At 39.1% G+C, this 22514-nt stretch overlaps 2 protein-coding genes across 6 annotated transcripts; both read left to right on the plus strand.

Moving 5' to 3' along the window:
* Positions 1–764: 764 nt before the first annotated feature.
* LOC118814437 (complement C1q-like protein 2) lies at positions 765–9534 on the plus strand. 5 transcript variants are annotated; one of them, XM_036580043.1, is made up of 6 exons: positions 770–1029; positions 3812–3874; positions 5830–5883; positions 6696–6821; positions 7665–7989; positions 8929–9534. In XM_036580043.1, exons 1-5 carry the CDS (start codon positions 837–839, stop codon positions 7949–7951), a joined length of 723 nt encoding a protein of 240 aa, XP_036435936.1. In that variant the 5' UTR covers positions 770–836; the 3' UTR covers positions 7952–7989; positions 8929–9534. The 5 variants fall into 5 exon arrangements, with proteins under 5 accessions (XP_036435938.1, XP_036435939.1, XP_036435936.1 ...); XM_036580042.1 differs by having other exon boundaries at positions 7665–9534; XM_036580044.1 differs by having other exon boundaries at positions 771–1029; positions 5842–5883; positions 7665–9534.
* Positions 9535–13769: 4235 nt separating this feature from the next.
* LOC118814436 (heavy metal-binding protein HIP-like) lies at positions 13770–21135 on the plus strand. The gene is made up of 6 exons (XM_036580041.1): positions 13770–14029; positions 15769–15852; positions 15967–16050; positions 17834–17896; positions 18508–18639; positions 20573–21135. The coding sequence occupies exons 1-6, from the start codon at positions 13819–13821 to the stop codon at positions 20857–20859; spliced, it is 861 nt and encodes a 286-aa protein (XP_036435934.1). The 5' UTR covers positions 13770–13818; the 3' UTR covers positions 20860–21135.
* The last annotated feature ends 1379 nt before the right edge of the window (positions 21136–22514 follow it).

A 22514-nucleotide genomic window follows, 5' to 3' on the forward strand; every position in this document is an offset into this window, starting at 1 on the left:
CAGGGCTCTGCAGGCCACTGGAGTTCCTCCACACCAAACTGGTCAAACCATGTCTTTATGGAGCTGCTTTGTGCACAGGGGCTCAGTCATGCTGGGACAGGAAAGGCTCTTCCTCAAACTGCTGACACAAAGCTGGAAGCAGATAATTGTGGAAAATGTCTTTGTGTGCTGTAACATTAACATCACCCTTCACCGGAACTAAGGGGTCTGAAAAACAGCCCCAGCCCATCATCCCTCCTCCACCAAACTTTACTGTTGGCACTGTTCATTCCAGTAGGTGGCGTTTCCTTCGCCAAACCCAGATTTATCCATCAGACTACAAGACAGTGAAGTGTGATTCATCACGCTAGGGAACTTTTCCACGGCTCCCAAGTCCAGTGGCAGTGCTTTACACGACTCCAGCCGACGCTTGGCATTGCGCATGTTGATCTTAGGCTTAGGATCTTAGTGTGCAGCTGTTTGGCCATGGAAACCCATTTCTTGAAGCTCCTGACGCACAGTTCTTGATCTGATGTTGCTTCCAGAGGTAGTTTGCACTGTAGTGAGGGCTGCAACAGAGGATAGGTAATCTTCATGCGCTACACGCTGTGAAACCACACTGAATGACTCTGTTTACCTCTCAAACACTGAATTATGTAGAAATTTAGAAAGAGTAGGCTACAAATAAAGATGCATTTGTTAGGTTAGTGGGACTCTCAGTCGGCCAAATATTAACCTCACTCATTAGTTTGTTTTGGGTTTACTCATTAACCTGAACTTCGGTCACATGTAGAGACTTCTTTAGCTGAAAGAACGTCTGGATTTAGTCTTTCTCTGAGAGAGCAGAAACAGTGCAGATGGAGAGAACTGCTGCTGTCGCTGTTGCTCTAATGCTGCTGCTGCAGAACAGCCTGCAGGATCCTGAGGTTTCAGCGAAGTCTCAGGACTGCCCTGATGAACTGAAGCAGCTCAAAGATCTGGTCTATCAACAGGCGACTGCTTTGGCTGAGCTGAAGGTGAAGATGAGCTACATGGAGAAAGAGAGCACAGGTGAGCTGCTGCTTCAGAGTTTTCAAACACCGCACACTGATGCCGTCTTTGGAGATCGAAGAAAACTCCATTAAAATTTCATCCATTTCTGGTGTTATGAAATCTCTTTCAAACAGGTTGTTTTTGTGGTTCATTTTCATTCACAGTGTGCTGTGAAGGCTCATCTGAAATTTGTTAACAAGACCTACATAATTCCCATGTAGAGTTTTGCCAAGTGGTTGTTACGTAGTCACCAGGTTGTTACTGTGGTATTTTAGGTGGTTCTAGAGTGTGGCTAGGCGGTTGCTATGGGTTTGCTAGGCGGTTGCTAAAGTGTCTGTAGTGTTTGAGGTTGTTTCTAGGGGTTTGCTAGAGTGATTGGTAGGTGGTCGCTATGGTATCTGTGGTGGTTGCTAGGGTATCCCAGGGGGTTGCAAGGTAGTTCCCAGTGAACTTGTATCAGGTTGTCATAAAAGGGGTGTACAAACTTTTGCACAACCAGTTTTTGAGCATTTCGCCTTTCCTTCCTGTAGGCCAGGGGTCGGCAACATGCATCTCCATTTACTGCCCCCTTGTGGCTCCACAGCAGAATCAGATTTGTAGGTAAAAATAAAATAATCCTCCTTTACAGTAAAATAAAGCTCTGCTGATCGTTCAACACAGTTTAACAATAATTGGTCTTTAATGCTGGAGTTAATGTAGAACTGCTAATTCACCAACCCAAACCCTGAAGTCTGGTGTGCAGACAGCAGTCGCACACAACTAGCAGCAAACAAAATAGCAAAGAAAGGAAGCATTCAAGATGAACATTGAGAAAGAAAGATGAACATTTCACAAGGAACTATTCTACTTTTGCGTAAAAGTATCCCAGTGGACATGCAATAAAAGCGGGTGCAGTTCAGCTAAAGCTTAAAGCAGAGCAAAGTAAGTCTACAATTTGTTTACAATTACAACCCCGTTTCCAAAAAAGTTGGGAAGCTGTGCAAAATGTAAATAAAAACAAATTGCAATCATGTGCAAATCATTTACACCCTATATTTAATTGAAAATAGTACAAAGACAAAATATCAAATGTTGAAACTGAGAAATTTTGCTTTTTGAGAAATATCTGCCCATTTTGAATTTGATGCCAACAACACATTCCAAAAAAAATGGGACAGGGGCAACAAAAGCCTAGTAAAGTTGTGTAATCCTACACCTGGAGGTCGATTAGTAACAGGTCAGTAACATGATTGGGTATAAAGAGCCTCTCAGAGAGGCTGAGTCTTTCAGAAGTAAAGATGAGGAGGGGTTGACCACTCTGTGAAAGACTGCACAATCAAATAGTGCAACAATTCAAGAATAACATTTCTCAACGTAAAACAGCAAAGATCTTTTGTTTTTCATCATCTACGGTACATAATATCAGACTCAGAGAATCTGGAGAAATCTCTGTATGGAAGGGACAAGGCCAAAACCAGTATACGCTGGCCGTGATCTTTGGTCTCTCAGGCGACACTGCATTAAAAACAGACATGATTCTGTAGTGGAAATCACTGCATGGACTCAGAAACACTTCTGAAAACCTCTGTCTGTAAACCCAGTTCGTTGCTGCGTCCACAAATGCAAGTTAAAACTATAAAACACAAAGAAGAAACGGTACATAAACAGGATTCAGAAATGCTGCCACCTTCTCTGGGCCTGAGCTCATTTCAAATGGACTGAGGGGAAGTGAAAAAGTGTCCTGTGGTCCGCGGAATCAACATTTGAAATTCTTTTTGGAAATCATGGACACTGTGTCCTCCAGGCTAAAGACGACTCAGCTTGTTATCAGTTCACAGTAATCATGATGGTATAGGGGAGCATTAGTTCACCTGGTATGGATGATGTGAACATCTGTGAAGGCGCCACTAATGCTGAACGATATAAATATTTTTTGGCAACAAATGCTGCCATCCAGATGATGTCCTTTTTCAGGGAAGACCTTGATTATTTCAGCAAGACAATGTCAAACCACATTCTGCACGTATTACAGCAGCGCTGCTTTGTATTAAAAGAGTCCAGGTGCTAAACTGACCTGCCTGAAGTCCAGATCTGTTACCACTGATAACATCTGGTACATTATGAAATGAAAAATACGAAAAAGGACACCCCGAACTGCTGAGCAGCTGAAATCCTATGTTAAGTAAAAATGGGAAAATATTTCACTTTCAAAACTACAGCAGTGTCTCCTCAGTTCCCAAACACTTACAGAGTGTTGTTAAAAGAAGAGGTGATGAAACACAGTGGTAAACAGCCCCCGTCCCAACTTTTTGGAGCGTATTGTTGGCATCAAAAAATGGCCATATTTTTTAAAAACAATAAAATTTCTCAGTTTCAATGTTTGATTTGATTTGTTGTCTAGCATTTTCCTTTAAAAATATGCTTTACATGATTTGCATATAATTAATTCTATTTTTATTTACACTCTGCACAGCATCCCAACTTTTTTGGAAATGGGGCTTGTTTTATGTTATACTAATATATTATATTTTTTAGCCTGTTCTAGGATATTAGCCCATGCTGAGACATATTTACTGCCAAAATGTTAAACCAATAATATGAAGAGAAAATGTTGTGGCTCCCAAAGTGGTTTGACTTTTGTTGAAATGGGACAAGATAGCTCTTCTTATAATTTGGCTTGCGACCTCTGCTATACGTGAAAAAAGTCTTTACCAAGGTTGCTGTGTGTAAACCATATATTTACATATTTTTTCGATGATTTAACTTGCCCAGATGAGCGTTAAGGAACCCATTAATATTTTGAGGATTTTGTCCACAACAGCTCTGGAGGCCAGACTCGCAGGCCGTGAGAAAGAGATGGAGAACCTGAAGAAAGAGAACGAAGGTAAGAGATCTAGTAAATAAACTGGGGGAAGAAACCTGGAACACCAGATGATCTCAAATTCTTCCACAATCTCATTAAGAAAAACCAAAAATCACTTTTTTAATGACTGACATGACTGTTTATGGATGAAATGCAATCAGAATTTTTACAACATAAATATTTGAACATGTTATCTGGTATGTCATGCAGTATTGTACAGGATGATTCAAAAAGATTAATCTGATTTCAAAATGATTTATTTCACTTGTAAATCATTACAGGACAGTGCAGTAAACTGAAAATGGTTTAAATGAGCATAAAGTTTATGTAATTGTACAAGGTCTCAGTATGAACCTCCTCCAGCTGTACAGACATCAACACCATAGTCAAATTCATCCCATACTGGATTGAGCATGCCGGGTGTCGCTGCACTCACGGCTCTTTCAGGGCGATTTCGGAGATCATCCAGTGTTGTGGAACCAACGATGAACGCTCTGAGCTGTTGGAGCTTCACTGCCCACGAAAATCACGCTGCACAGTTATGACTGATTCACTCTTATTGAAGTGGAGAACGCAGAACGTTTTCTGCTCAGGGGTCTCATCTCCTCTCAGACTGAAGGGAACCATCTTCCACTGGCAGTCAGAAACTCTATGACCCCCTCTTTCAATTGGATTGTGATTGGTTCCTTCGGCACCTCTCGGTTGTAAAATTATGGTGCTTTGAAATCAGATGAATCTTTTTCAGTCACCCTGTATAGCACAGTACTGCATCCCTCTGCCTCATCGGTTTGACAGCTTTCATGATTTTTGTGTTTTTGTAAATCAGTGTTCTTTCACTACAATACCCAGCATGCATTATAAAACACGTCACACAATCATTGGCACTCCTGCCAAGACGATAATGAATTTCTGACTAGATGTGATATTCAGTTTCCTAGCAGTAACATTAGCTGACTAGCTTTCTTTCCTATTAGCCAGCTAGTAGGAAAAGATATTTGGCCTCTGGTTTCTGCCCTGTAGCATTTGTAGTTTTTCAAAACTTCCTTGACCTTCAACATGCATCATCTGAAGGGTTTTTAGTCTTTAAAATGGAAAATCTCACTCTTTGAGACCACTGCAGCACCGCGGCAGAAGGTGAGTGGGCATGTTTACAGCAAGTGTAAGCGATGGTCACAGCTTTTATGATAGCTGGAGTGCCACTTTGACAGAACAGGTGTTGAAGATCTTAGTTTTCTTTATTCCAAGCACAAGCAAGTGAGCTGTGAGATGTTGTGGAACAATAGAAGATGCTGAGATGTTATGGAACCTCATCAATAAACCATCCGACTCTAATTAAATACTGAAAAACTATAGATTTGATTTTTCTGAAAGAGCTGGTCTTCTGATAATACAGATTTAACGTTTTTAACTCCTTGCGACCACCGGCGGTTTCAAAACGCACTTCGTCATATTCTTCATAACTTTCATATTTCATAAGCTACATTCTAAAGGTGGGGGTCGTATGAGAGCTATAACAGTCTTCTTTCCAGTCAAATAGATGGGTGATGTAATTTTAAACCCTTATAATAAAAGAAGCTGAGCTCACAATTTTTTTCTACTGAAAGTCGACCCATTTTTCCACAAATCTGGGCTATGAACTATAAACAGATGGCGTCTCTTCAGTGATCTGCTCTGTAAACATTATTTTTATAAAATAACACAAAGAGCGTCTAAGATTTTTGGCTTTCAGCAGTAAATTGTAAGCATATAGTATTATGTGTGATCATAAAACACGTTCTGTTAATTTGAGGGGAGCTTTTACAAAAAATAAATAAAATAAAAATTTACATTTATTTCATGCAGTTACTGAATAATTTGCCTTACGATTTGGTCATGTAAATTCAGATGCACAAACCAAAATGGGGATTAAAGCATTGATGCTGTTTTATAGGATGTCACTGTTGAAGAATTTAAAAGGCTTTGCTTTGTTTTTTTTGGTGCCCTCTCAGCCGTGAAGAGTGATCTGGAGAAGCTGAAGAATGAGATTGCAGGTAAATACACAGTAAAAACGGCTGAAAGGCAATTTGGACTTTTTCTCCAACATTCTCCTGTTGTGGACGCTCTGCTTTATCTGCTTCACGGCATGTTTTCTACTTTCTTTCTCTGATGTGTTAAATTCAGCAAATTAGAAGAAACTGCACTAAAATCTCTGTAGAGAATGTGTTGACATATTTTTACAAAACATAATTTGGCTGGAGGTTTTCACACTTTTGCACATGGCTGCATGTGGCCGTTCTTCATGACCTGTTCCAGCGAGACTCGACTCAGTCTCGCCCAAAGAACAGAGCTTGTGGATCAGCTATGGTTCCAAGAGCTTCATTGTTCTTGGGCAGCGTAAATGCTGCACCATTAAAGGTGGAACAGGAAATTTATCTAGCTATCTACTGAGACATCAGCTACTACTAGTGAATTTTTTTTTAATTCTTGTTATGAAAAAAAGGACTATAATACAAACGACATTAAACTAAGATAATACAATAGTTATCGTAATTTTTAACGGAGAAAATTCTCACATTTGAGGGTTTCTTTGGTCGCTTGTGCAGCCATCTTGCCAGTTTTTCTTTTTTCCTCATAACTCTCTGTTTGGAGTCTGAAAAACCTCCGTTTGGAGGGTCATGTAGCCCCTAACACTTCACCCTACCCCTCTATCTCAACAACAATCTGGACACCCTACCCCTAGACGTGAACACGCAAAACCGAGGGGTAGGGCTAAGTTGCAGGGACGAGGGGTGAAGAGGGATCGGGCCTGGATGGTGTATATGGGCATCTTTTTTGTTTTCATACTTCTGTCCTGGAATTACAGGAAGACCAAAGGTGGCGTTCTCTGCTGGTTTACCTGCTGGACAGAAAGGCCCGGTCAGCGCTGAGACCACTCTGATCTATAATAAAGTCTTGACAAATATTGGAAGTGCTTATAACCCGTATACAGGTAATGTTATTAAGACAATCAATGTAAGAGGACAACTAAAAGGTGTATTGAATGATTTACTCAACATATGTCAATGGCGAACAGTGATAGTGCTAATTCCTGCTAGCATCCCTATGGGGTTTCTAATAGAATGTTAGCACTAGGCTGGTGCCTGTGTACATCTTTTACTGTTCTAGTCTAGATTTGAAGCTTATAAAAGACATTCCGTGTGTTTTATTTGAAGCTTGTGATGGACATTAGCATATATTTGAGTTTGAATGTATCAGTTTTCAGTGAGTCTTTCATTAAAGAGTTCTGCCGCCGCTGTTTTCCAATCCTAACAACTACCTGAAACCTAGTTAGACTACTCATATTCACACTCAGTTCCAGAAGGCCTAGAGTGACATTGTTTTCGGCCAGTTCTAACCAAAACTTAACACTGGAATAAGTTTTAAATATTACTTAAAAATATTTCAATTGATTCTATAAAATAAAAATGAACTAGAAATTACAGACAAGTGTTTTTAGTTCCCAGAAACCTCTAAAGACCCAGCCTGCCCTGAGGGCTCCCCACTGACTTATGTGCAATGCAGTATGTGAAGAAGATGCACAGAATATTTTTAATTCTGATTAATAACAATATCAAAGAAAGTTATATTATGTGCTTTCATGTTTTACTGTGTGTCCCATTCTATTCCACTGAACATTTAAGCATTTGCCCCACTCTTAAACACCGGACTTGCATCATGAAGGCCTTGATCATTACTTACTTGACTTGAACCAGTAGTTTAAATAGGTACTGGAACTGAGAAGCACTGAAATGTGCTGCCTTAACCTGTAATTCATGTCTCTCTCTTTCTGCAGGCACCTTCACAGCTCCGGTCAGAGGGGTCTACTATATCAGATTCACTGCAGCCGCGTACAACAGCAACAGCAACAATATGGGACTGAATCTGTACAAAAACGATCACCATCTGATGCATCTGGGCGAATACAACAGCGACGGCAAAGCTAGGCATGTTTCAGGTGGTCTGGCTCTGGAGCTGGAGGCAGGAGATGTGCTTTACGCTCGTCTTCCCGCAGACTACATGCTTTATGATGATTCCCTTGTCCGCAATAGTTTTAGTGGCTTCCTCATCTTTCCCGTGTAACAGCCTAGTTGGGAAATTACAGCTTAAAATCTGCTCTGGTAAGCAAGACTTTCGCTCAGGAAACTAAACACTGAACGTACTGTGGGGTGCTAGCAATACTGTACAGTTATATGCAACACCGCCGGTGTTGGAAAAAAATTCCTGTCATTTTTTTAAGAAGTGATTAGTTCTCCATTATGACCCAAGTGGAATGTAAATTCAGGTGGATACATTTTTTTTAAAAATCAATTTCTTTCATCTCAAATCTAAATAATCTTAATATGTCCATTAACATCTCCTATTATCATATATGCAGAAAGGAGCTTAATTCAAATATATGTTAGTCACTGGTGTTGTATTAATATGGTGAGACTCCAGTGACATTCTGGTTAAAACTGAGGATTTTGTAAACTGGTTGACTCATTGACTGATCAGGTGACCTTGTGCAACTATTTGAAATCAGTAATAAAATGATTTATGACATTATTTTTTACAAAATATTACTAGCCCAGCCATTAAAGCTCATAACACCGGTGACACATAGATGTTATGAGCTGCCTGATAAACAAAATTATTAATAAATGAATGAAATATAGTGAGCGAGTGTGACTCGCCTTCTCATGCCTTGAGATGCTTCCTTTCTGATGAGACTCGACCCAAAGAAGCAGTTTAATAGAGCTGAAAACACTGTGTTAAAAGGTAGAATAAGAGTCCTGATAACACCAGTGACCAAAAACTCTGTGACAAATGAATTTTAAAAAAAATAAAATACATATTTTTTAAACGTAGTAAAACGTTAATGATACAAAAAGTAAACATGAATCTGTTTTATGCAAATTCCTAAGTTAAACCTCTAAACGGTTTTATACTAAAATTTGTTTCTCAAATGTTGAAAGTTGGTTTAGTGACGAGCTGTTTTACAGATGTAGAGCGACTATGAAACAGGATAAAGAAAAAAATCTGAGAAATCAGAAGGTAAAAGTATTTTTTTATTTTAGGTCAACTGGGTAAACGTACATCCTGACTTTTGGAGCTGAACCTGATATTCTCAACATCTTTTTAAGCCCTGAAACCTTTGTGACATGGTTTCCCCTCCAAATGGAGAATGACCTAAAGAAGCAGAAGTACCTCTAACTGTACTTAAGTACTATTTTTGAATGTTGATTGTGGCGTCTTTGCTTTTTCTTTTGACATTTATTTTATTTAACTGCACATATTTTCAGGCTGGAATGAGCTCTGTGCAGAAACTACACGTTGCATTGACTTTGATATGCAGGAAATCCTCCAACACCAGGCCTAGAAACCTGTTCAGTAGGACAAAGAAGACAAATGATCTAATCATCTCGATTTTTTTATAAATGTCAATGATTAAACTCAAAGCAAACTTATAACCCTTTGAGATCAATATTTGTAACAGCAAAGCTATGACAGAGGTACAATATAACTGGTAGACATTGTTATTATGTGTGTAGATTGTAAAGTGTCCTACTAAGCTGACAAATAAAATGTCCCACAAAAGTTCTGTAGAAGTGAAGTGATGGTCTAATAAATGGTAATAAAATGGTCTAATAAATGGTAATAAAGTCAGCTTTGTTTACAGCTAACAGTTCCAGAGGCCTCCAACTTCTTTTTATAAGGATAGTACAATAGTATCATCAGTTGTAGTTGTAGTATCATTTAATACTATGCCACACAGGTTTTCACTGGGGCCTGAAAGTTTTGGCCCGAATCCGAATACAAATCAGGAGCTTCCTGTCCGAGTCCAACTCGAAACACATCAAGTTTTTAGTTTAAACCGGACCTGAGCCAGAAAAGAAAATTGTCCGAACCTGACCTGACCCGAACCACACAAAGTTTTGAGCCCAAACCAGGCCCAAAAACAAAAAATCTGTTCCAAAATGCAGAATAAAACCTTGTTTTTAGTTTATAGGTCAATTTAATAAAAAATATTATATTATTATTATATAATAGAACATTTAACTGTGGAGAATTAAGTTTAAATTCCCATTATGCTCTGCTTTTGAACTACATCCCAAATGTTTTTTAGTCTGGATACACTTTCCATATGTCCTTTGAATGTGCATTGCTTTGGTTGAACATGAGAAATTTCTCAGTTCTGCGTAACATTTGTTCTATCAGATCTAACATGAGAAATTTCTCAGTTCTGCATAACACAAGATGAGGATCTGGAGGACAGGTGCCAAACTGGGTTCCTTGTGAGCCAAAGCTCTGCGAAGTTCAGCGCTCTGCCTCATTTAACACACTAAACCTATCGGCGAAGTAGCAAGGCCTTCATGAGCTGAATTCAGAATGTTAGAAGAGGGAAAACGCTGATCTCTGCAGAGCTGTGGTCTGGAAGGAACCCAGTTCGACACCCCTAATCTAGACAGGTTTGGAGGTGATAAACCCAAGTTAATCTCAAAGTTGAGAGGCCTGAGCAGAGGAGCAGCAGTGCCCAGATCCAGTTCTAAAAATGGTGAAGATGAGAGCGAGAGAAAATATAGGGGGGGGGGTGGGGTGTTTTAACGTTCCTCCTGAGGTCACTGTTGTAGAAGGAGGGATAGGAGAAACGTTGAGGGTAAGTGGGAAAGACCAGGACTGGTGTTACTGTAAGGTCGTAGTGTTCTTTGCAAAGATGATATCTATGAAGCCATATGACTTGAAATGGTGTGTGACTGAGGACCTGGTGGAGTCACTGTGGAGCGTAACCCCTTACATGGCCGGGCAATTTTTATTACACACTTCTATAACCTTAGAATAGCTCAGCCAGTTTACACTGAAGTCCATGTAGTTACTGAATAATAAACCTTAGTATGTAATACACCTGAGAGTTTAAGGGGTCAAAGCAGAATCAAAGCGTATCCATCATCATGACGTGAATTAAAAAAAAGAGTTATTCTGTAAAGCTGTGAAATAACTGAAGTTTGTGAGGAGAACCAGGCCTAAAGTTCTCTCTTCTTCCAATCTAACTTCCTATTTCTATCTTCCATTTTGCAACCCACCACTAGCCCATCTTCTGAGAAGAGTCTGACCACAGAGCCACAGATTTACACCAGCGGATTCACTCCGCCGGTTTCAGGCCAGTGGAAGTCATGCGCAGTAGGACAGCGCTATTGCGCCATGTAAACAAAGTCCTTGTAGGACAGTTGAGCGTTGAGAGCGTCTCTTTAATATTTCAAGCAGTGGCCTGTTTCCTCATTTATAACGTCTCTGATGTAAACAGAGACTGTTTGTGCTGGTTGTATGTGTCGCCATGAACATTACCGTTCAGGAAGGGAGAACCAATATACGAACCAATGTTACCAATACACGAATCAGCCATTGGTAACCAGTTAAACCATAAAACAAAACACATTACAAAACCATCAGAAACCAAAAGAAACACTTTATGGTTTCTATGGATTTTTTCAGCAGGAATACATTTATAAACTAAAGTTTGTTTCAGCCTAAGGTTTAATATTATGCTCAGTTTAAACTGCCTAAGGTAGTTTTATTCCTGCACATGTAATGTAAGTGTACACACACATCCCCCTATTAAGGGTGAGTTATTGAGCTGTATGTCTACATACACATTAGTTTACCCAGAGACACATCAGCTGTAGCTTGTGTAATATTTACCCTGTGAATCTCTATATGCATTCAAACCAAAGTTTGTTTTAGCCTTAAGCTTAAGATATAACACTAGCCCAGTGCAAAGTAATCACATATTTATTGGAAACCCACATAAAACGACTGAAATGTTAATTTGCCTAAGAATCGCTAAGAAATACCAAAACCAGTGTTGGCGTATGTGCTGAATACCACTGGCCTGAACCTGCTGGAGTGAAACTGTGGCTCTGCGGCTCTGCAGACAGATATTATTGCATCTTCTTCCTGCTCCTCAGTCCTACCTCTGTTAGTCAAGTTCTGTCCCATCCCACATTTGGCTAGTTTCTTCTACCACTAGAACCATATGCTGAACAAACTTGTAAAATGTAGCCTAAGTTCATGTAGATGATTACATTCAAAACAACTGATAATGAACAGGTTTATGGGGTTTATATTTGCAGATTGTAAACATTTGCAGATTGTAAACATGTCCTGATGTGTGTGTGTGTGTGTGTGTGTGTGTGTATCTGTGTGTGTGTGTGTCTGTGTGTGTGTTCTCTAAGTTGATCAAACGTTCTGTAGAAGTTAAATAGTTCCAGCTGAATGAATTTACAACTGCACATTATTAATATTATATTTGTAGGTCATAATATGTCCTGTGTGACCTAACAAACACAAATGTGTGCTCTGGGTTTTTAAGCTTTCTACAGAAGTGAAGGGATGGTCTGAAGAGTGGTAATAAAGTTTATAGCTAACTGACTGTTCCAGAGGCCTCCAACTACTAGGAGTTCCACAGCAGTGGACCTACCAGGGTAGGTAAGCTAAGTGGGTCAGTGCTCGACCTATAATAATAAGTATTAATCACAGGATCTTCCAAATGTGCACGGATATGAAAGATATGGCCGGAATGTGATTCCTAACTGTTTCTGTGTGAAACACAACTTTGCTACCAGAAACAGTTAAACTGAAAAACGCTCCTTATATTTTGGACAATAACATGCAGCATTTTGTTAGGCTGTTCTTTTGTTATAGGTGTTGCATGTATTGTATATTGTGACAGCCAGAGGTGTGGACTCCAGTCATATGACTTGGACTCGAGCCCAATTCAAGTCACGAGTTTGATGACTTTAGACTCGACTCGAGAAAATCGGGACTCGACTTTGACTTCAACACCAGTGACTCGGACTCTGACTTAGACTTGAACCTCATGACTCAGAAAGACTCGAGACTCAAAGTGGAAGAAACATGGAGAGTCTGACTGCAGGCGGGTTATTTTTCATGTGAATGGATTCATTTCCTGCCGAATAAACAGCAGCGCCGTCCGATGTCTGTTACTGTGTTTATACTTGGTTTATTTCGGAAGACAAGTGAAGCGTTCAGAGCTCAAGTTCGCCTCCAGAAGCTGGAAACACGCAAAGCCTCAACATTATCAATTTGCACTCAGCTCAGCACTTAAACCCCAGCCTTACTGATGAAATTTACCTGGCGAACTGACCGTTTTCTTCATAGTAGTTAAGCGAATGAAACACAGCTCTCTCTGTTTGAATTTTCTTTTTAATCAATTTTTTTAATAAATTCAGTAGTATTTCTAAAATTCTTTTCATATACAGTGCACTACCTGTCATGTCATATATATAAAGTGGCTAATTTATGTATTCCTGATAACTGGATGCTCATTTGGGGTAATAATAGGTTATTTTTAATTACAGATTATCTTCTAGTATTTTTTGCTTATCCAGCTAACATTACGTTCAATCTAACCCTGATGCTTTTTTTAAGTCATTATGGCAGTGGTCACCACCCCTGCTCCTGGACATCTCTCTTCCTGCAGACTTTAGCTGCAAGGCTCAATATAATTTAAACTAAGCCAACTACTGTCCATATCTACAGGCTCTATATGATTTTAAATTGGTCCCCCCCCAGTGTAAACTACATCCAATCAAAAATCTTCCCTCCAAATCTTCTTTATTAACAATTCAGTATAAAACCATGCATTTTCATTATTATTTAAAACCACCATGGATTCAAAGAAGAGGAAAAGAGCTGTTGTTGCCTGTCGGGTTGGGTCGGGTAGCAGACCTCCAGTAGGTTGTTTATGAGGACAAATATGTACCTCCAGAGCTTTAAATCGCAAAGCAAACAAGGTGTGGTGTTATGTTCATCCATATTGTGATATTACTAAAGATCAAAACTACACTTAAACCTTAGCAAAGTCTATAAATGATTCATTTTGGCGGGGGGCCGAGGCAAGCATTATAAAATGAGAGACACTCTGCCAGAAGCCAGACCATTCAGCAAACATGATGCGAGCTGCTGTAGTTTCTCTGCTGTTGCTCTTCTGTCTCTTACAGGACAGTGCCGGGCACTCTACGAAACCGAAGCCTGAAGATCGGTCCAGCCGAAAGCGCTGCTGTGGTCAACTGCAGAGTCTGAGGGCCCTCGTTTATCAGCAAGGAACCGTGTTAGCAGAACTGAGGAGAGACTTTGTCAAGGTCAAGAATGAGAATGCAGGTGCGTGAATGATGTGGTTTGATTCTGTTCACAGGCAAAATCTTGGTCTGCCCTCCTGGCAACAGTCTTGGTCATCTTTCCAACTTTTTGAGCAGGTAGCACTGGTACTACAAATTAGCAGGAAGCACAGTTTAAGATCTTGTCACCCTGGGAAGTCCATTATAATACTTCTCAAAAGTGTTCATCTTAATAAGTACTACAATATAACATTTTAACATGGTTTTTAAAGCATAAACAGGATGTAAGAGTTACAAAATTTAACGGTAATTTGTAAAATTTACAGGTAAATATTTTTTCTCCACAGTCCTCCCATGCTTATCTCCAAAATGCTGAGTGTTACTGTTAATGCAGGACTTGATAAACTTGAATATGATGATAAACCAGGTGATGTATGAGGTTTGTTAGCGCTACAGTGATGCTGAGGGTATTGTAAGGTAGCACTAGTCCCATGGCTAGTCACTCAAACATTGGGCAGTCGACATTTTGTATGTAAAAACCAAATTTATGGATCATTCTAAAGATTCGGTTCAAAGTCAGAGTTGAAAACACATTTCGTGCTTTTAAAAGACTTTAGACCAAATCCTTTTGCTTTGAGTGGCCATGTACCTTAATTTTGTTTATTTTCTTAAAACTAATGTTCGAACATTCCATCTTGTCACTACTAAAACAGACACTACCAAAACTTTGCCAAATGTTTCAGTAGTGACTGTTCTGGAAACTGATTTTCAGACTTTGGGGCACATTTAGTTCAAAACAATGGGCTCTAACTGCTCACCATGTGGCCATGAGGGACAGGGATGCAGCCTCACTTCCTGCTCTAAAATGCAGGGGCGTGGCTAAAATAAGGCTCTGCATACAGACTGAAACTCTGTGTTCAGGTAGTCACATGTAAACGTGGGACAGGATTTTTTTTCACAAATTAAAAATGATAAATCTAAATCTTTCAACTTTAAAAGACAACAAAAACCATCTTTTGAAAAACAGCATTAAAAAATTTAAATTTAAATTTAATAATTTAGGTATTTTTAGGTCTAAATTTAGGGATTAGGCTTTGGGACAGACATCTCGCTGTAAATGATGATTTTGTACATATTTAACTTATTATTATCTCTATTAATGCCTTGGGTTTTAATAGATCAGAACATAATCCTTGTAAATATCTTAGGTCTGAATACTTCATTTTTATTTATTTATTTATTTATTTATTTATTATTATGGGACCACATTTTGAAATAATTCTGTAGAACGGTAAATATACAACATGAGTACAATTTCTGCATCTTATAAATGAAATGAGAAAAAACAAATTCTTATTATTTAACAAATAATTAATGTCTCATTCATCTCTTTAATACATTGTCAAAGACTTGATGAAGACTTTCTTGACCTCAGACTCCACCTACAAACACAGCCATTGGCTAACAGGCTACTGAGTGCTGTCATTTTATTGGCCCTATTGAAAAATCTGCTTGAGATAGGGTGTGCCTTAGGTAAACGGTATGTAAATGAGGTGCTGGTCGGCTGGCACTTGATTTCACGCACTGAAGACGATCCATCATTTACACTCAAATCCACTTGTTTCCATGTTACACGAAAGATTAAAGGAGGTCAAATCTTTTTTACACAACTTTGATTTTTCTAAACCAAGAAGTGTTTCTAAGCCAAATGCTTTAAAATAAAAATAAAACACATTATTGAGTCATAATTCACTCTGGTATATTTCCATGACCCCATCATAGCAAATGCAGTGGCGATCTCCAGTTTGAAAACCAGTCTTTCAGCCAATCAGCAAGAGGTGCAGAAGCTGAAGAAGGAGAATGCAGGTATTACTTTTAATCAACAATTGATCCATTCCTCTCTTAAATGTTTTACTTATGGTTTTAAAAGCATTTGAACAGCCTTGTAGTGACCGGCTCCACACTGCTGTCCGTTTACAGCTCAGACGGCCGAACTGCAGAACGTGCAGTCCAGACTAACAGCTGTTGAGAATGACGTGAAGAACCTGAAGAATAAAGATGCAGGTAAAACAGCCCATTTTAATGTTCTGGAATCAAAGTGATTTCATTCAGAGGAGAATCCAAATTTTTTAGCATTACTGCTGCTGGAGAGCAGAAGAAATGCTAGAATGAATGATGAATGAATCATACCTTCTTCACAAAACAAGAAAAATGGTGCAAAAATAATGTATATAATATGTAATGGAGATAATGTAATATGCTGTATTATGGATAAATTAATCTCTCTTGCTATGTATTGGATTTGGTGGATACATAAACTGTACAGTTTATTAGAAACACCTCACTGGACCTCATTACTGGACTTAAAGGTGCCATAGAATGCATTTATTCTGTACTGTGAATCGTTCTCTGATGTCTACATAGAAGGTATGTGACTTGGTCAGGTTGAAAAATGCCCAGATTCGGTTTTACACGCCCATTTACAGCCCTGTGATTTGGCCTTAGAATTAAATGACCTGTCCTTTTTTGGGGGACTCATGAATAATCTGATGAGCTGTGCTCTGATTGGCTGGTTTACAGAGAGGTACCGCGATGGCTCACACAGAAGCAACATGTTGGAATATACACAGGAAAATGAATATGAACCTCCGTTTAGTTAGCTATGCTAGTTACTTGGAGCTGGCTAGTAGCTAATGCTACCTGTACTAGCTACCTGCTTTTGATCTTGACAGCAACACGAAAGTAAATTAAAGCTGTTAGCTCACTGTGAAGCTCTCAGTTTAAGATGATCTGCGTCAACTGTCAAAGTAAATAAAATCTCACAGCAGGGCTGCTCACAGGCTGCTGTTGGGGCTGTGATGCTAATAAAGGTGGAACTGCCCCTCCGTCTCTTCAGGGGTCAAACGCTAAGCAAAGCTGCTCGATGTTGTCCAAGGTTTGAGAAACTGTCCGGAGTGAAATGTGCAGAGCGAACTAACAACTTTGGATTAAAGCTGTCGGGGATCCTGTTAGAGATGTGGGAGCTGAAACTGGCTTCCTATTCACCAGACTGTTTTGCAAATTCTCCGCTCCACCTTAAATGGTACTTAAATGGTGCTGTGCAGTCTGATGCCTGTACAAACTGTAGCATTTAAGGTGGAACGGAACATTCGATTAGGAAGCCAACTTCAGCCTTGTTTCAAGATGAACATCAGCGATGCCTGTTGACAGTTCGGTTCCTTGGGAGGGGTGTAAAAAGAGCCGACATCCCTTCACAGCCTGGAACGCATTTCTACTCGTAGTCTGCCTTTTTCACTGCTGTTGCTCCGTTGTTGTCGTTTCGTATGTGTGAATTTGCATGCGGCAATATTTCGTATGGAAATTTTGGGGACTCAAGACTAACAGACTATGATTCTATATAGAACCTTTGTGAAAAGGCTTCTATAGAGCACCAAGAAGGGTTCTTCTACTGTTACGATGTCAAGCTTGCTACAATAGAAGAACCCTTTTTGCTGCTATAAAGAACCCTTTTTTAAAAACTATCTACAACACATTCTCTATCAATCTGAAGAGCCCTTTCACCATGCAATGAACCCTTTAATCATGCAAAGGGTTTTTTGAGTGTTCATGGTTCTATATAGAACCATTTTCTTTACTAAAGAACCCTCAAAGAACGATCTTTTTTAAGTGTGTAATTGATGCCAAATCAGGGGAACAATTCTGTGAAGAAGATGCGGAGATTTTTTTAGGACCTCATCAATGAGATTTTTCTCATACTGACCAACAGAAAGAAGATTTGTAATCAGTGCTTTTATTGAAATGTGAGATGTCGAGGATCTTAAAAGGCTTTGCTTTCATTTTTTCCAAGAACAAGCAAGTGGGCTTTCGGCCTTGAGGAACGAGCTGGAAAATCTGAGGAAAGAGTGTTCAGGTAAATACAAATTCATGCACCTAAAACAAGGTATTTTTCAAGGCAGTTTCTTCAACATTCTTCATCTGTGGACGCCCTTCTTGATCCATCGATGCTTCAGTGTCGTCAGCAATGAATTACAGCTAAAATACCTGCTGGCACAAACCTCATTTCAATTAATAAGGCCTTAAATCCTGCCTGTGTTTTCTTAAATTGTGTCTGCGAAGACAGTACACTGTTAGTAATAAAGGTTCTGTGCAGGTACGTTTTTCATTCCTCAAGGTACAGACAATGTAAATGTTCCCTCAAAGGTACAACAGGGGTTTTAAGGTCTGATTGTGAACCTTAAATACGTTTTTCCAGGTAAAAAGTTTGTATTTGTACCTTTTCATAAGCAAATGTTTTAAAACAGATCAGTAAAATAAAAGCCTGGAGACGAGACGGGGTGTGTGGAGTCAGTACAGCTTAGAACATATCATTTCAGTGGATTATGGTTCAGTTATGTTCCCTGACTAAAGGTACTGAGATGAACCCTTGAGGGGTGACAGTTTACTACCTTTATTTCTGAGAGTGTAGAGAAAGAAATGGCATCATGGCATTTTGTGTTTTATGCTTCTCTTCTGGAAATACAGGGAGCCAAAAGGTGGCTTTCTCAGCTGCTATAGGCCCACCTGCAGGACGGAGGGGACCATTCAATTCTGAGACTAATCTGGTCTACAAAAATGTCATCACAAACATTGGAAATGCCTACAACTCAGGCACAGGTGAAGTTATTACTGCAAACGTTAATGGTTACCTATTGATTTGTTCAGTGCACTCGTTTATGAGGTAAAACAACACCAGGTAAGCTGGACCACCATAGCATTTGTCATGCAAAGTACAGAATTGTATTTATTTATTTATTTATTTATTTAATTATTTTTGCCAAATCTTACAATGAACAGACCGATAAACCACAAACAGTCCAAAATTACTTGGGGAAAAAAAATCTTCAATCACAAGTTAAGAATGTTTTTTTTTTTCCCTTCTCCTTTAAAGTTAGAGTTGGATGTCTTGTAAATATTTCAAGTCAATCAATTCATCTTCCATTTAAACAGCAGGTTTATGGGAGACTTTTATTGTGACAGCAGTGGCTTTCCTGTCTGGAGAGGGGTATCCTCTGTACGTTTGGCATCCTGTGTTGTCCAAATTAAGACAAATAAACCCTTCATGACGATTAATTTGATAATTTAATTTTCATAATTGGGGTGCTTTTGTATCTACTGCTGTGTCATGATTGGTTTAGCGAGCTCTAAATTCACAAAAGGCCTGATTTTTTAGGCTGTTATTAGCATCATAACAGACTATATCAGACTCTTAGATGATTTCTATTCACACAAATATCTAGTTACCCAAAATGATGTGCACAGTTTCCCAAGAGCCAGTTTCTCGTGCTGCTAACATACGTGCTAACAATGCTAGCATTATCCCTTCTGAACTAGCTAACATTACCTTGGCAAGCTCTTTACAAATCGATGATTCTAAACAAAAACAGCAATTGACAAAATGAAGTTTGGACGCATTTAGTGGTGACATACTGCTGCTTGATGACTTCATACTCAGCTGAAAGAGTGAAACATTGAACATTAGCACTGCTTATACTGCAAAGTGAGCATTTCTGACTGAAATCGCGCACAGAGCTCAACGAAACACTCAGTACTCAATACTCAAACACTGTATTACTGCAACCGTTATTATTTCATTATTTATATTTTAAACTGGATGACGATGTTGTTTTGATTGGTCAGTCAGCCAGTCAGTCAGTAGCCACATTTACATGCAGCCATATAATCTGATAATAATCCGACTAGTAGCTCAATTCAAACAGAATACATCGATGTAAACACCTCAATCAGAATGAACTAGTCTGATTGAGGCCATTTGGAATACAGTTTCTATCTGATTGATCGAGGTGGGTATCTGATTACATTCCCTATCTGAAAGTTTAAGTCCGTTCTGATCATGTTCGTTGCGTCATAGTGAAAGTTTATACCGTTCAACATGGTGGAGCAGAAACTGGTCTGCAGAGGAGACGAAGTTTATGCTCTGATCTTTAAAAGACGGCGGTGGGACGGACGTCCAGCTTATGTGTCTCAGAACACGACGTCTTCCTCTCGGCCTTCTTTAATAAGGACATGTGAAGGACGTTTTCCTGAGTCTGACATCATTTTTAAGTGATTAAAAAACACAAGCGCTGCTCACTGCTGCTCATCTCACTCTGACTGGACTCACGTGATGCTGGTTGTCATGGTAATGGCTACACTAAGCGTTTCTCTTTTTGGCACATGTTAATGGAGGCTTTCTGTCAGATTGTTGAGTAGAGTGAGCATAGACTTAATCTATAATCTGTAATTATGATGTATTCAATTGGATTGCAGAAATTTTTTGCATGTAAACATAGCCAGTAAGACATGGCAACTCTTGTGAGCTGGCTCACTGGCGGTCCAGCAAAAATGAATTATTAAGAAAGTACACTGCATAGTAACTAGTAAGTGTGGTTATTTGAATATATGAATATCTGAACTCATTTTGGTGTTGGAATAAGATTATTAATTAAATAAACTGTAAACTATTATCTTATACTTTTATAATTGAAATACATTTTGATTGAGTGACAGCAAGCAGCTGACATTGTATCTCATGTGTCTCTTATTGCAGGTATTTTCACAGCTCCGGTCAAAGGGGTCTACTATTTTCGATTTACGGGTGCTGGATATGATGACAAGAAATGGAATATAGGAGTGAATCTGTACAAAAACGGGCAACATCTGATCCATTTGGGTGAAAACAGCATTGACGGCATAGCTAAGCATGTCTCGAGTGGAATCACTCTGGAGCTGGCGGCGGGAGATCAGGTGCACACCCGCCTTCCAACAAACTATGTGCTCTGGGATGATACGTACTTCCGCACTAGTTTTAGTGGCTTCCTCCTCTTCCCCATGTGAAAGATGCAAAGGCCCAGTGATAACCTTTCTGCTTGGGTCCTCTTTGCTCACTAAACTGTATTCTTTGTTCCCTCAAGTGATCATATTAGCAACCTAATCAACTTAAAATGTGCAACACTGCTGATTCAAGCTGTCAAAACATTTAGCCTGCTTTTAAATTTTAGATCATATACCTTACCTACTAAAACTGCATGTAATTATTTCTATTTTACTAAAGTTTGTGTCTCTTTTGCCATGATTGAAATTACACATTAAATAAAACTACACATAGCAAAAACTTGTTGAGTGGAAATCTATTTTGACACACACTATATGGAATAAGACTAAGGTTAATGTTTGCTTTTGGAAACTGAAGTATGAATTTCCAGTTGTAACTTGGGACCCTATTCTAAATAAGTTGGGTCAGTAGGGAAAATTCAAATAAAAACAGAGAGCATAAATCATGGTTCACTTCTGGGCGGGGGGCGGGGGGACCCATCCTACCTACCCAGATAGAGCAAGACCATTTGTGCTGTTTTGGACTCTCGGTCACAGATGGCTGTAGCATCACTAGGGGTCGAGCTTGTGATCTCTTGATGATAGGGCCAAAGCTTAGACAGTTTGCGGCACATTAGGGAGCTCAACTTATCAGATTGTTTATAAAAATAACAGATGTCTCGGATGTTCTTCAGGCCAAAATAGAAAAGGGCCATCCAGATTGTTACCAGTGTAAAGTTCAAAAGTCTGCATCTGTCAGTGGGCATGTTGGTGGGCAACCTGCACATCTGTAAAGGCATAATAAATACTGAACACATACGCTGCCTTTTAGACACCGTCTTTTTCAGGGACATCCTTGCTAATTTTGACATAACACCAAGAAAAATTCTGCACACATAAACAGCATGGTTGCCTAATCAGGCCTGCCTCCCATCCAGAAATGTGTCCCATTGAAAACATCATATTTTGCAGGGCATTTGTTGATAAGACAACAAATGCCCTGCCTTTGTCACTAAAGAATAGGGAAAAAACAGTTTCAATACTGGATCAATTTGTGTTTTCAGTCCCCAAACAATTATTAAGTGCTGTTAAAAGGAAAGATGATGTAACACAGTGGTAAACATTCTCCTGTCTCAACCTTTTTGGAACATACTGCAGGTATCAAATTTAGAATGAGTGCATATTTACAAAAACAATGATGTTCATAAGGTAAGACACAAAAAAATTGTGTTTTCATACTGTTTGCAATGTAATGCAGGTCAAACAGAATTTACTAATTGCTGCTTCCTGTTCTTATTAGCATTTCACTCATTTCACAGTTCCAGTTATTTTTGGAAACTGAAGTAACAATTTCCAATTTGAAGCCTCAAAAAGGTGTTATAAAGAATGAGTGGAAATATATGAGAGAATGTCCATTTAATGTAAAGCTAAACCATATCTGTATATGATTTTATCAATTAGTGATTTTAGTTTAGCTCATGGTTGTTTCCAGATTCTACAGTATTCAATCATCCATTGGATGTCCTGTTTTTCCTGGGAGAATTCCGTATTCCCGCATCTGTGTTCCCATTTCTTGACTTTTTTTAGTAAAAGATGTACATTTATCTCTGAATATGAATGTATTCTGTCGATGTTGCAAAAGTCGACTATAATTTAAACACATTATCAGCCACCCTACT

The sequence above is a fragment of the Colossoma macropomum genome, unplaced genomic scaffold (assembly GCF_904425465.1).
Source record: "Colossoma macropomum unplaced genomic scaffold, Colossoma_macropomum, whole genome shotgun sequence".
Lineage (NCBI taxonomy): Eukaryota > Metazoa > Chordata > Actinopteri > Characiformes > Serrasalmidae > Colossoma > Colossoma macropomum.

Bases quoted from the DNA above. Each gene is read 5' to 3' on its own strand.
- LOC118814437 (XM_036580042.1), top strand. From the start codon at position 837: ATGGAGAGAACTGCTGCTGTCGCTGTTGCTCTAATGCTGCTGCTGCAG. The intron at 1,030-3,811 runs GTGAGCTGCTGC...TGTCCACAACAG, and splicing joins CATGGAGAAAGAGAGCACAG to CTCTGGAGGCCAGACTCGCA. The intron at 3,875-5,829 runs GTAAGAGATCTA...TTGTTTTTTTTG, and splicing joins CCTGAAGAAAGAGAACGAAG to GTGCCCTCTCAGCCGTGAAG.
- LOC118814436 (XM_036580041.1), top strand. From the start codon at position 13,819: ATGATGCGAGCTGCTGTAGTTTCTCTGCTGTTGCTCTTCTGTCTCTTA. The intron at 16,051-17,833 runs GTAAAACAGCCC...ATTTTTTCCAAG, and splicing joins CCTGAAGAATAAAGATGCAG to AACAAGCAAGTGGGCTTTCG. The intron at 17,897-18,507 runs GTAAATACAAAT...CTGGAAATACAG, and splicing joins TCTGAGGAAAGAGTGTTCAG to GGAGCCAAAAGGTGGCTTTC.